This window comes from Rhinatrema bivittatum, chromosome 3 (genome assembly GCF_901001135.1).
Source record: "Rhinatrema bivittatum chromosome 3, aRhiBiv1.1, whole genome shotgun sequence".
Taxonomy (NCBI): domain Eukaryota; kingdom Metazoa; phylum Chordata; class Amphibia; order Gymnophiona; family Rhinatrematidae; genus Rhinatrema; species Rhinatrema bivittatum.
In genome coordinates this window covers 524,159,395-524,172,500 of record NC_042617.1, presented here as the reverse complement: position 1 = coordinate 524,172,500, position 13,106 = coordinate 524,159,395, and the positions used below count along the sequence as shown (strand labels likewise).

Sequence of the window (13,106 nt, the reverse complement as noted above, 5' to 3'; positions counted from 1 at the left end):
TACCTCTTTAGACAGCAGAGATTATTCACAGAACATCTCATAAGCACACAGCCACTCCATTTCCCCTGCATACCTGTCAAAAGACTCACAATGAGCCCGACGATGATCACAGTAGTAGAGTTGTGAGCACTGTACCACATGTAGGACAAGGAGTAGAACTTCTTCAGTCCTGTTGGGCTGAAGGAAAGAAAAAAAACAAAAGCAACCCTTAAATTATATGCATGACACAGAAAACCTCAATCACAACTCAGAACACTGCAAACACCAATCAGCTAGACTGGAGTCTGAGCTGTTGGCAGAAGGGGAATGACAGGGCTGCGAGTCAGTTCACTCCAATCATAACATACAGCATCTATGGGTCCTCAGATAGGTTCCACATCACTATGATAAGGTGCACATAACAAGGAAAAAGGAAAACTCTGGCTTCAAATTAAAAAATAAGCACTGAAATTCAATTAAAAAGAAAGCGTAAAGAAAAATGTTTCCCAACTTGAAAATATGAACACACAATTACCATATCTCATTCAAAATTCACTGAACTCGTAAGCCTAATTACATTCTTAAAATCTACTAAGGCAAGAAGATGAAAATGCCAGTCTCATGCCCTTCCTCAGGGTAATCTGCCAAACATCCTGGTGAATGAGATTAAAACAAACACTGCACCGCCATCCCTGTTCTCTCCCTTCTGACCCTGTATCTCACCTTTTGGTAGATGCAGATGTTAACAAGGTTGTCATAACAGCTGTTGTCAGGTTCCCAGTGTCTGGAATTCCAGTAGTATTTGCCAGCAGAGGTGGATTAGTCTTCAAGTTGGAAACAAAACTTCCAATTCCAATCCAGAATGCCATGATCAGGCCAGCTACCAATCCAGTAATTGCTCCCTGCATGCAGAGGGAACAGGATGATCACTGGTGTGCGATGGAGACAGATGCGAAAGCAAAAGTCTCTACATTAACACTTTTTCACGTCATTTTGTTACGTGTGTTACCAAAGGAAAAGGGTGGCACGCGGCAGCTACCACACATTCAAATTCTGTACAGTATTAAGGGCAAAGACAGGAGTGGTTAGTAATATTTACTCTTTCAAAACGTACAAATACTAGGGGGAGACACAATGAAGTTACTGAGGGGGAGAGCTGGCCACTATCTGGAAATCACCTGTTCACATCTGAGGTAAAAAAGACAAAAAAAATTGAAAAAAAAGAAAAGAACAGCACTGAAACTGGGAAGAGATGATGAATTTGAAAAGAATAAAAGGCCTGAGGGACCCGCCCCTCCCCCGACGTCATCACTCAAGGAACTGATCCGTTAAAAGCGCCAAGCCAGCAGGCGTTTGTGCACCCCTTCGTGCATCCCCTAGTTTTAATATTTCCCTTGTTATCTTTATTCCCTTGTTAACAATTTCTACTTTATAATTGTTTTACATTTCTGACAAAGGTAATGTATGCTTTTAATATAATTTGTTGATTGTTCTATGTAACGCTCACAGGCGAAGTTATGTTTTTATTGTAAACCGGTGTGATTTGTATTTTATACAGGAATGTCGGTATATAAAAGTTAAAAATAAATAAATAAATTTCAAACTAAAGAGAGAAAAAATGTTTTTACTCAAATACATAATTAAGTTCTGGAATTCGTTGTCAGAGGATATAGTGAAAGCTAATAGTGTAGATGTTTAAAAACGTTTTGGGCAAGTTCCTGGAAAAAAAGTCCGTTAACCATTATTAAGGTGGAGTTGCAGATATATCTACATCTTATTCTTAGGATAAGCTGCTTGGAATCTATCTGCTCCTTGGGATCCTGCCAGGTGCTTGGGACCTGGACTGGCCACCGTTGGAAACAGGATACTGGGCTTGGACCCTTGGTATGGCAAGTCTTATGTCCTTATGACCTACTACTTAGACATCTATATTATTGGAGCAAGGCATGCACAAGTATGAACACTCCACTTATGCTCTAGAACCTGAAATATAATACTGCTCCAACCAAAACCTGATAGCTTAACTCCTCACCCCTCAACCTTTTCACTTGCCACCAGAATCATATTTTCAGGCGGGGTCACAGGTAAAGACACACTGAATATGACAATAGGTAACAACCATCTACTTTGTTCACAAACATTTGAAAGTCATTATGCAACAAGCTAACTTAGTCCCCCACTTGCAATGACTGTGAACTTAAATAGAATCCAAATCTGAACCACCGATCCTCTCTATGCAGCTGCTACAGCCATAAGTCCAGGACTGACAGGAGAACTTGGGAAGCAACTTGCCCTTACATTAGACACACAGGACTGCAGCAACTATCAGACTGCCAAAGCAAAGGACTCTGAACCCAGGATTATTAATGGTACTGGTTCTGAACCCTGCACAAGATCCCCTAGGGAAATGGAAATAAGTGAGGGAAAAAAAGAGAGGGACCTGCCTGGGATAGAAAATAGAAAAGCAGCCAGACAGTAAAACATCCAGAGAGAGAATAAACACCAAATATTTTCAAAACAAATGGGCTATCTTATCAGTAGCAAGACTGATTTCATAAAGGGTTTCTGTGACATTATAAGCATCCAGAACATAATTTACATTATTTATAAAGGTCACAGAAACCCAGTGGTGAAATTCTCAGCTGTACTGCAGCTGATATCAACAGCAGAACCACCTCAGTCTGGGATCCCTGTGCAACAGTAAGGATAAATTTCCAGCACTTTGGAATTTACTTCCAACCAAGCTAAGATTGGAAGCGAACTTCCATAAATTTAAAAGAGAGCTTAAAACATGGATTTTTAAACAGGCTTTTAGCATAGAAGTCCCTACATAAAATATGAGCAGCAGCTTATTGCTTTTTATTATATTTTAATTATTTTAACTTATTTTAATTTTACTTGATAATTATGGTGTTTTATTGTTTATTTGCTTTGCTGTATTAGTGTATGATTGTTTATTTTAAATGATGTATGTGTTTCACATTTATTTTACTTAATTTGAGTTGTAAACCGGTATGCTTGATAGCCAGAATATTGGTCTATACATCAATATAAATAAATAAATAAATACCAATACCTCTGCTAGTACAAATTAACACCCTCACACAGACATCTGAAGAATTGTGGCAACCCACAATAAAACACCGTGCTTCAAAACCAGTCCTTACCATTTAATGGAAATGAAAATGTCAACTGTTATAGAGTGAAGCATGCCAATAGACTGCTACCCACCAAAGTTACTGAATAGATCCCAAGATACAAATAAAAAATGGTCAAACTAATGGTTGCATTAACATAACTCTGGGTACATTATTTCTCACAACTGTGACTTTTTTTATACTTGCTCAAAATAAAACCTAGAAAGCACAAACACATAACACCCAAACCTTGAGAGAGAATCTGAACTTTTAGAAAAGATCCAGACAATTGAAAACACTGAAAAGTGACACTGCTTGGGAGACACTACCTTATAAAAATTACACTGCCTGAAATATTCTACCCTCATTAGATGCTTCCACTGACTGACATCTAATGATATATAAAAATTTGTATTTTAGGTGATTATTTGAAATAGGGAAAGCAGAGTCGCTTATCTATAGCGGATGTTCTCAGAGGACAGCTGGATGTCAGTCCTCACATATAGGTAACATCAGCTGATGGAGCCCTGCCCAGAACATTTATGTCAATTCCAGAACTGACTGTGCTTCACTGGATGTGTCCAGCATGCCACTATGCCATGCATCCAGGTGGAGACCCCTTCAGTCTTGTTCCTTAACATTAAAAGGTTAAGCCAACTCCAAGGGGAAGTGGGTGGGTGGGTGGGTGTTGCAAGGACTGACATCCTGCTGTCCTCAAAGAACATCACCCATTTTGTAGGGAAGACATCTGTAGAGACTTCACATTCTGCTTGGCCTTGGAGAAAGAAACTTATTGAAAGGAAAATGCTAATTCTTACCTGCTAATTTTTGTTCCTGTAGTACCACAGATCAGTCCAGATTGCTGGGTTTTGCCTCCCTTCCAGCAGAAGGAGATAGAGAAAAAAAAACTTAGAGAGCACCCTCTCTTAATCCGGTGTGCAACCTGCATCTCTTCAGTATTAATACTATCAAAGAGGAAATATGTAAAATGTCAACAGTTATGTCAAGCAAAGGACAAGAAAGAAATAACCCATCTATGTACATAACAAGACTGTAAGAATGAAATGGAGAAACCTGTAGCCATGTTAAGCCTGCAGCGCCTTACAATGATAAATCAGAACGAGCAGACTCTCAAGAAGAATCTGGTCACGCCCAATGGGCAGGTGCCTGGACTGATCCGTGATACTACAAGAACGAAACTTAGCAGGTAAGAACCAATTTTCCTTCCCCTGTATGTACCCAGATCAGTCCAGACTGCTGGGATGTACCAAAGCTTCCCTATCTGGGGTGGGACCTCGAGCGTCTCGCTCGGATGACACTGCTTCTGAAACTGTCGCCGCCCGAAGCCTGGACATCCAAACGGTAGTGTCTGGCAAAAGTGTGCAGAGACTTCCATGTCGCCGCCCTGCAAATTTCTTGTGGCAGGACCAGCTGACACTCTGCCCAGGAAGTTGCCTGTGACCTGACTGAATGTGCTTTCAAACCATCAGGGACAGGTCACCCATGACAAATATAAGCGGAAGCAATGACCTCTTTCAGTCAACGAGCTATGATTGCTTTTGATCTTTATGACTGATTTAAGTGGAAAGCCGAGAGAACCTTCGGTAGAAATGAGGAAACAGTCCGGAGCGAGACCCCAGAATCCAAAATTCATAAAAAAGGCTCCCTACAGGAGAGAGCGTGAAGCTCAGATATCCTCTAAACTAAGCAAATTGCCTCCAAAAACACCGCCTTAAGAGTTAAATCTTTTAAGGTGGCCTTCTTCAGAGGTTCAAAAGGAGCATCACACAGTATCCTGAGGACCAAGTTAAGGCTCCAAGACAGATGTATCTGACAAAACGGGAGGGTTCAAATGCTTCGCCCCACGGAGGAAATGTAAGACATCGGGGTGTGCCACCAGTGGCACCCCATGAAGCTTGCCTCTCGTGCACCTTAAGGCCGCCACCTGCACCAGGAGGAAGTTAAACGACAAACCTTTACTAAGGCCTTTCTGCAAGAACGCCAGAATGTGTGCCACTGAGGATTGACGAGGAAGGATTCCATGCTCGCAGCACCAAGTTTCGAAGACTTTCCAGATCCTGATGTAGGTTAAAGAAGTAGATGGCTTCAGAGCCCGAAGAATGGTGGCAATAACATCTTCAGGATAACCTTTCTTCCTTAACGGCTGCCTTTCAAAAGCCAGGTCGCTAGACAAAAGCGATCTACCTGGTCAAAAAATATAGAGCCTTGGCGCAGTAGGTTTAGAAGATGACTCAGGCACAGGGGCCCGTCCAGTGCGAGGTTGACTTGATTGGCAACTCAGAGTCTTTGGGGCCACTCCGGAGCCACTAGGATCACCCTGCCTGGGTGAATTTCTATTCTCTGTAGAACCCTGCCTATCAGAGGTCATGGAGGCCAAGGGAGGACCAGAGAATTGACCCCTTCCGCTCCAAGCTCTCTTCTGCGACTGAAGAAATGTGGAGCCTTGGCATTCGTTTGAGTTGCCATCAAATCCAGATGACGAGCACCCCATCTGTGTGAGATGAGGGACATCGTTTCTAAGGACAGCTCCCACTCCCCGGGGTCTAGCCTCTGGTGGCTCAGAAAATACGCTTGCACATTGTTGGTCCCCGATATGTGTGATGCCGCCAACAAAGCCAGATGTTGTTGAGCCCAGGTCATCAGCATCTCCGCTTCCAGACGACTTCTGGTTCCTCCCTAACCGTTGATATAGATTATATAGTAGATTAACATTCCAACTCTACATTCCTTCATCCCAAATAAATGATCCATAGTCCGTATATTATATTAATCTAATACACACCCAGAGCTATAGCCAAGCTTGCAAAAGAATCGTAGTATTATTATTATTTGATACGTTTGGTTTTATTACCCTGTTCTCCCTAATCCTAGTTTTTTCCCCTGTTTTAATGTAATCGCATTCTTACATGCTTGTTATTGTTATAATGTAAACCGAAATGATATGTAACTCTGCTACATGAATTGCGGAATATAAAAATGTTAAATAAATAATAAATAAATAAATACTGTCGTTGCATTGTTTGACAGGACCTGCACCGCCCAGTTGTGCAAAAGTGGAAGAAAGCTCTGTAAAGCAAGATGCACCACTCTAGTCTCTAGGAAATTGATGGACCACTGTGCCTCTGCCATCGACCATTGGCCGTGGACTGATTGAGACTGGCACACCGCCTCCCAATCTGAGAGGCTGGCGTCCGTGGTCACTATTGCCCACTGAGGCACCTCAAGGGCCACACCACGCCCTCAAGTGTTTTCAGACAAGCCACCTACCAAGACTGGACCTGACGGATTCTGTAAGCGGTAAAACCATCTGGAACTCTTCTGACATCGGATCCCAACAGGATAGCAACGCTTTCTATAAGGGCCTCATATGAGCAAACGCCCACGGGACCAACTCCTCAGAAGGTGTAAGACCTTATCCATCACCGCTTGTAGAGTTCCTCTGACTTCGCCCGGATGAGCCAGTTATCCAGATATGGGTAAACCAGCACTCCCCTCCGGAGGGCTGCTGCCACCACCATCACCTTGGTGAAAATGCGCGGAGCCGTAGCCAGACCGAAGGGCAGGGCACAGAACTGGAAGTGCATTCCGAAGATCATGAAGCAGAGAAACTTCTGGTGATCCCTGTGGATCCCAATGTACAGGTACGCTTCTGTCAGATCCAGAGAAATCAAGAACTCCCCACTGCGGACGGCTGCAACGAGCGAGCGCAGGGTCTCCATCTGAAACCGCAGGACTCGGAGGGTCTTGTTCACCTTCTTCAGGTCCAGAATCGGACGGAAAAATCCTTCCTTCTTCGGCAGGACGAAGTAAATGAAATAACGTCCTGTTCCCTGCTCTTCCTGTGGAACCGGAACAATGGCCCCCAGGCTCTGCAATCTCTGGATGGTCTGTCGAACAACTTGAGTCTTCAAGGGTGAGCAGCAGGGAGAGGCCAAAAATAGGTCTCGTAGAGGTTGAGCAAATTCTAAAGGAAGCTGTGTTCAATGACACTTAGAACCAACTGGTCCGAAGTTATCTTAACTCATTCCTCGTGAAAAAGGGCAGCCATCTGCCAATCATTGGGATGGAGGAATGGGCCAGCTGTATCTCACTGAGAAGACTTGGATCTGAGGGGCCCCTAACAGGCCCCATCTCGGCTCGCTCGACGTCTGGGAAAGGACTGGGACCTCCCCGAGGCTTGTCTCTGTCCCATTCCAGGTGCCCTACTCTGGCGGAAGCACCTCTGCCCCCGGAAACAAGAGCGGGTTGGAAGAAGACTTCTGGTTCCCTTCCGGCAGCTTATCTTTCGGCAGCTTGTGCACCTTATTATCCCCCAGGAACTTAATCTGCTGCTCCAGGTCTTCTCCTGTAAAGCACTGTTGCAAATGTTCGTTTTATTTAGCACAGTTGCAATGTTTCTGTTAATTGTGAACCGATGTGAGGTTACTAAACAAATGTCGGTATATAAAAACTGCAACTAACTAAATAAATAAATAAATAAATAGGCTTGCCTTTGAAAGGTAGAGAGCTAAGCTGAGCCTTAGAGGAAACATCAGCATACAAGTTGCGTAACCACAAAAGCCGCCTCACTGAGACCGCCGAAACCATAGTCCTAGAGGAGGTATGAAGAATATCTTATAAGGTGTCTGTTCCGTATCCACCGCCGCTTCCAAACGCTCTGCTTGTGCTGACTCCTGAGGTGGTAAGTTTCTGGCACTTATCTGCTGTACCCACCTCAGGCTTGCTCGAAGCGTGAAGCTGCTGCAGACTGCAGCTTGAATGCAGAGGGCCAACATTTCAAATATCCTCTTGAGATTTACTTCGAGTTGTCTATCCTGTAGGTCTTTAAGGCCACCGCCCCTGCGACCGGGATGGTGATTCGCTTCGTGACCACTGACACAAAAGTGTCCACTTTAGGCATCTTCAAGAGCTCCAAAGTCTCCTCTGGCAAGAGGAAGAGCTTGTCTATGGCCCGGCCCACTCTCAGCCTGTCTCCAGAATATCCCACTCCAGGACCATCAGCTGTTGGACCATACGATGAAAAGGGAAGATCTTGGCCGGGCCCCACAAACCTGCCCGGACCGGATCCACTGTGTCCTGGCCCGGATCATCCTGGGGAACCGCTATGCCCAGCTCCAGGTGGGATCAGAGGATCCAGTTCTTCCCTCTGAAACAAGTGTACAACCTTTGGATCATTCCCGTCCAAAGGTAAAGCCTTCTCCAGATCCTCATCTGGATCCACCCCACTAAGTAGAGGAGGGGCAGAGGATGAGCCACAGCCCAAGGTCCCAGCGAGGTCTGGATCTCCTGAGGGAGGTTCACTAATGTTGCCCCGAGGCGAGAGGCCCCTGGCCTTCCGGATTCTGAAGGTCCTCTGTAGCTCCGGCCATTTGAGGACCTTCCTGGGCAGCCCTTTGACCAGTCTGTGCTTAGAAGAAATGCCCGGGCAGGATTGACTGGCGAGATATGCTTTGTGCATTAACAGCACAAAGTCTGCTGTAAAACCAGTGTTTCATGGAAGGAGTCCTGAGGATCCTCAGGACTCGCAGCAGCCTGCGACAAGTCAGGTAGGAGATCCCCTCCCCCAGGCGCCCCTTCTTTAATGGCAGCAAAGGATTTCAAAATGGCTGCCATTCCCTAACTAAGCGGAAACAGCTCAGCCTTGAGCTCCGGAGTAGCGGGCCTTTTGTCCGCACCATGGGACTTCCCTGCTGCAGCCACCGTCATTTCCGAAGGACCCTCTCCTCTAGGGAGGCACCGTGAACAGAGGCCCGCATGGGAGAGCTGCAAGGACAGCCAAGCATTGAAGATTGCGTGGCATGGTTGGCGGGAGAAGGAGTGAAGGGGGGGAAGGGCGCTGACAAGCAAAGAGAAGAAGAGAGACCCAGGAGCCTAAATCGCGGTTGAGACTGCACACCCTTAACCTGGCCGCGAACTGCCACGGGACCGCGGCTATGCCACCAAAGTGGAGAAGACTGCTGTTTTCTTATTTTTTTGGAAAACTTTACCGGCCAAGGGCAAGGCTTCTCCAGATCCAAAAGGAGGGGGGTGGGGGGGACCCGGACCACCGGTGATCACCCCCGGCACCCCACAAGAGATGGAAGTAATTTGGGCCACCAAGCCACACTCCTGCTATGCCTGCTACCAGGGGGATGGTCTCACTGGGTCCTGCCAACCCCTCGGGAGGCTATACTTCCTTCTTGTCCTCCCTGAACTTCGTTAGCACAGAAGACGACATGCTGTTATTGTGGTTCTTGGTTTTCTTTTTTTTTTTTAAACCAAGTCAGTCAGAACCGCAGGTTTTGCGCCACCTCCATCTGATGGAGACAGAAAAATACTAGAGAGATACAGGTTGCACACCGGATTAAAAGGGGGTGCTCTCAAAGTTTTTCTCTGTCTCTGGAAGGGAGGCAAAACCCAGCAGTCTGGACTGATCCAGGTACATACAGGGAACAGACATTTTTGCACCTAGTAGGAAAACATAATAAAGGCAAGACTTGAAATATTCCAGGTAACATGTTTAAAGTTCAATGTCCAATAACCAGGGCCCAAGGAGAGGTGTAGCCAGGTCCAGTGCTTCCATTAGGCAAACTAGGAGGTTGCCTAGGGCACCAACATTTTGAGGGTGGCAAGATTCCTCCAGGCCAGGGGAAGGAAAGCCAATACTGCCAAAGAAGAGAGTGCTATGCTGGAGCTTCCGTCAACAGGTAAGCTGGGGGTGGTAGGTGCATGACTGAAGGTTTGCCTAGGGTGCCAATTCCTCTTGCACTGGCCCTGGGTGCAGCTGGTGAGATCCAGGCCAGGATGAAATATGGCTACTGCCATCACAGATAGGTAGATATGCATGGTCCATAGCCACCCTCTGTTGTTGGGGCTCATTGAAAAATGGTCTGGCAAGAGGAAAAAAGGAAGAAAACACCTGTATGCAGGGGAAGAAACTGACAAGGATGTGGGGTTGGGTAAAGAATGCCTAGAGGGAGAGGAAAGAGGGAAAAGTTTCTAGAAAGAGGGGAAGAAGTTGAGAGGAAAGTGAAGCTGGGAGACAGAGTGCATGGAAGCAGAGAAAAGGTAAACAAAGAATTCCTGGAAGCAAGACAAGAAGATGGATGAGGTGAGAATAGTGCCTGGAAGGAGGAAAAAGTGGAGAAGGAGCATGCAAAGCAAAAAGTTAAATTAAAATGAAAAACTGCATGATGAATATTTTTACACACTTGATTCTTTTATCACATTGGCATAAGAGGCAAGAAGAGAAAACAGTTGGCAAAATTGTTAGTCAATAATGGGAGGGGAGTATGTACACTGAGATGGGCAACAATACATCTGACTACCTTTGTAAAAGGAAGATTATTATAGGTTTTGCGATTATGTACAATATTCAGATGACTTGGATTTCCATTGATTATACTTTGTTTCATCTTATTCATGGTTGTATAAGTCAAACCATGGTGAGGGATGACTTCTCTGTGGGTTTGGAACACAGTCTGAACAAACACCCAAGAGTATGTTCTTGACTGCTGAATCTCTCCAAAAGAGAGGTCCTCTTCTTCCATGCCTTTGCTGACACACTTTGTCACAATTTGGGTTTCTGTTCATTGTTTATCCATCTTGTTTTCTCCCACTCATTCAGGAATCTACGAGCATCAATACTCCTATAAAAGGGACAGCTCTGATGTGCTGTACCGAATAGCTTTGCACATTCCTACCCTGGGTCTTTGACTGGAAGGGCAATTTATAAATCTAAGGAAATAAATTCCAACAAAAACCATTTTCAGTACATAGATTTGCTTTTATTTTACAAAACTCATAGAATGTACCATTAAAGGTCTTTCACTTACAGTAGAATTGGCAAATGGGAAGAACATTCCAAGACAGAAGAGTCCGAGCAAAGGTCCTCCAACCATCCCAAAAATACTGAGTGCTGCCTGCAGGAAGGACACACAAACTATGGAGCAGAGGAAGAACCAACAGTGGCAACTTACAAATTACTATATCCCCTCTTCCCTTCTATTATCTATGAGAAATGCACTCATAACAGTGTGCTGCAGCTTTCATCAGTCAAGAGAACTAAAGCCCTCGTTCTCATCACTTCCATTGCAATATTCATTAAGACAGTACTGTCTCCTAGGGATACATCTCTGAAAGTACTTAAAATGTCTCTTCCACACCTATAAATCTTCAGTATTTTTGTCTTAAATTTTTTTAAAATTTTTAAATTTTAGTTTTTTCTTCCTGGTAAGTCTTGGAACCGCTAAGCTTGTTCTTCTTTTTGTTTCTGCTCACTGCAGACCTATCTCCTCATCCTTGCTATCTAGCCAATAGAAATTCTTATTGTGTAATGCAGACGGGAAGGTATGGAATTTTCTAATTAATAGCCAATCACTGGATCCTTCTAAAAAAAAAAAAAACCAGTGTATGATTAATCCCAAGTACCATGGGCTGGGGAGTTAACACTGAATCTCAGTACGTGGTATTGAATCTGTGCTAAGGGCCAGATGTACTATAGAGTGGAGGGCAATTCTGAAACTGTGGTCTGCTTACTTTGTACCTGCAAGCAAATTTTCAAAGGGCAAATCCCTTTTACACCTGCATGAGAGTAGGTGCAAAGTAGGCATCAGAAAATACACGCAGAAGTTTGAAAATGAATTCTCCATGCATACTTTCACTCCACCAACCTATCTCCCCCACCCACCCTATTATTCCTGCCTACACTGAAAAGCATTTATCCCAGTTGCCAGCTATATAACTTTCACTGCTTTAATACATCATTTCTTAATCAGGATGCGTCATCTTTTTCCTTTTTGTTCTCTTATCTTGGGTAGAGAAGCATACAAGATCCCCCACTTAGTTTATAATCTAACAGCTATCAATATGAGCATGGCTGTTGCCCGAGCATTCAGTCTCCTAGGTTCCCTGGGGTTGTCTGCCAGATAGATCCAGCTATGTGAGTACCTGAGTTTCTCTTAGGTCTTCTAGGCAGAACTATACTTGCAGCCTACCAGACAGAACTGACTGTGTGGTTACTTGCGTTTTGGCTAAAACCTAACACATGACACACAAATCTAACGCATGCTAAGACTCGCAAGTTTCAAGAATCGAAAGACTAACATTCTATAAATTCTTTTTCTTATAGTGGCAGCTTCCTTCATTTTCTAGTTGTGGAAGTTTTATAGCTTTGTGTGTAAATATCATAAAAGTTTAAAGCTGCCTCTGGTTGCCCTCCCCCAATAGTGAATAGGCACTGCTTATTGTCGGCATTAGTAGATTGGCATCTATTTAATGTTTGGGTACTTGCCAGGTTCTTGTGGCCTGGATTGGCCACTGTTGGAAACAGGATGCTGGGCTTGATGGACCCTCGGTCTGACCCAGTTTGGCATGTTCTTATGTTCTTAACATACCTATGCTCTCTTGACAACAATATGGGTCATCAGCAGCACTGCACAGCCCTCAACTACCCCTTACCTAGCAATTTTTAAATGTTATATGTGGGCAGATGGAGACTGTTCTTACCTGCAGAACTGATCCCATGAGAGAGGAAATGTAGGCCATTCCCAGGCACAAGAGACCATAACCAAGGGCTGTGGAGAGAGAAAAAGTCACTAATCAATAAAGTGAACTGTGACAAAGTAAAGGCAATAATACCTGGGATTCTGTGCAAGTGAAAAAGACAGTATTAAACTATAAATAAAGAAAGTAATGGGCCTGGGTAGGGGAAAAAGGAAACGGAAACTATGTGCAAGGAAGTGCTGCAAATACAGCAGGAGTACATAGTACACAGAGTGACCATGGACTGGAGAAATGTGTACTTATTTAAGCAATTTCTAGACCGCCATCATCATTTCTTGGGGGTTTACAATATAACATTCATAAACAGAGTTGCTTACCTGTAACAAGCGTTCTCTGAGGTCAGCAGGATGTTCGTCCTCACACAAGGGTGACATCATCAGATGGAGCCCTGGCACGGAAAACTTATGTCAACGTTTCTAGAACTTT

The 13,106-nt window shown here is 44.4% G+C and overlaps 1 protein-coding gene across 8 annotated transcripts in view; it reads right to left on the bottom strand.

Annotated features, from left to right (window-relative positions):
- The window catches only part of SLC5A6 (solute carrier family 5 member 6), a 377,063-nt gene that overhangs the window by 220,461 nt on the left and 143,496 nt on the right, over window positions 1–13,106 (bottom strand). For all 8 annotated transcript variants that reach the window (XM_029596258.1, XM_029596266.1, XM_029596264.1 and 5 more), the window contains exons 11-14: window positions 12,624–12,691; window positions 10,952–11,038; window positions 703–881; window positions 74–177 (exon numbers count right to left, since the gene is read on the bottom strand). In XM_029596258.1, the coding sequence (XP_029452118.1) occupies window positions 74–177; window positions 703–881; window positions 10,952–11,038; window positions 12,624–12,691 (438 nt within the window). The remainder of the gene's footprint in view (window positions 1–73; window positions 178–702; window positions 882–10,951; window positions 11,039–12,623; window positions 12,692–13,106) is intronic.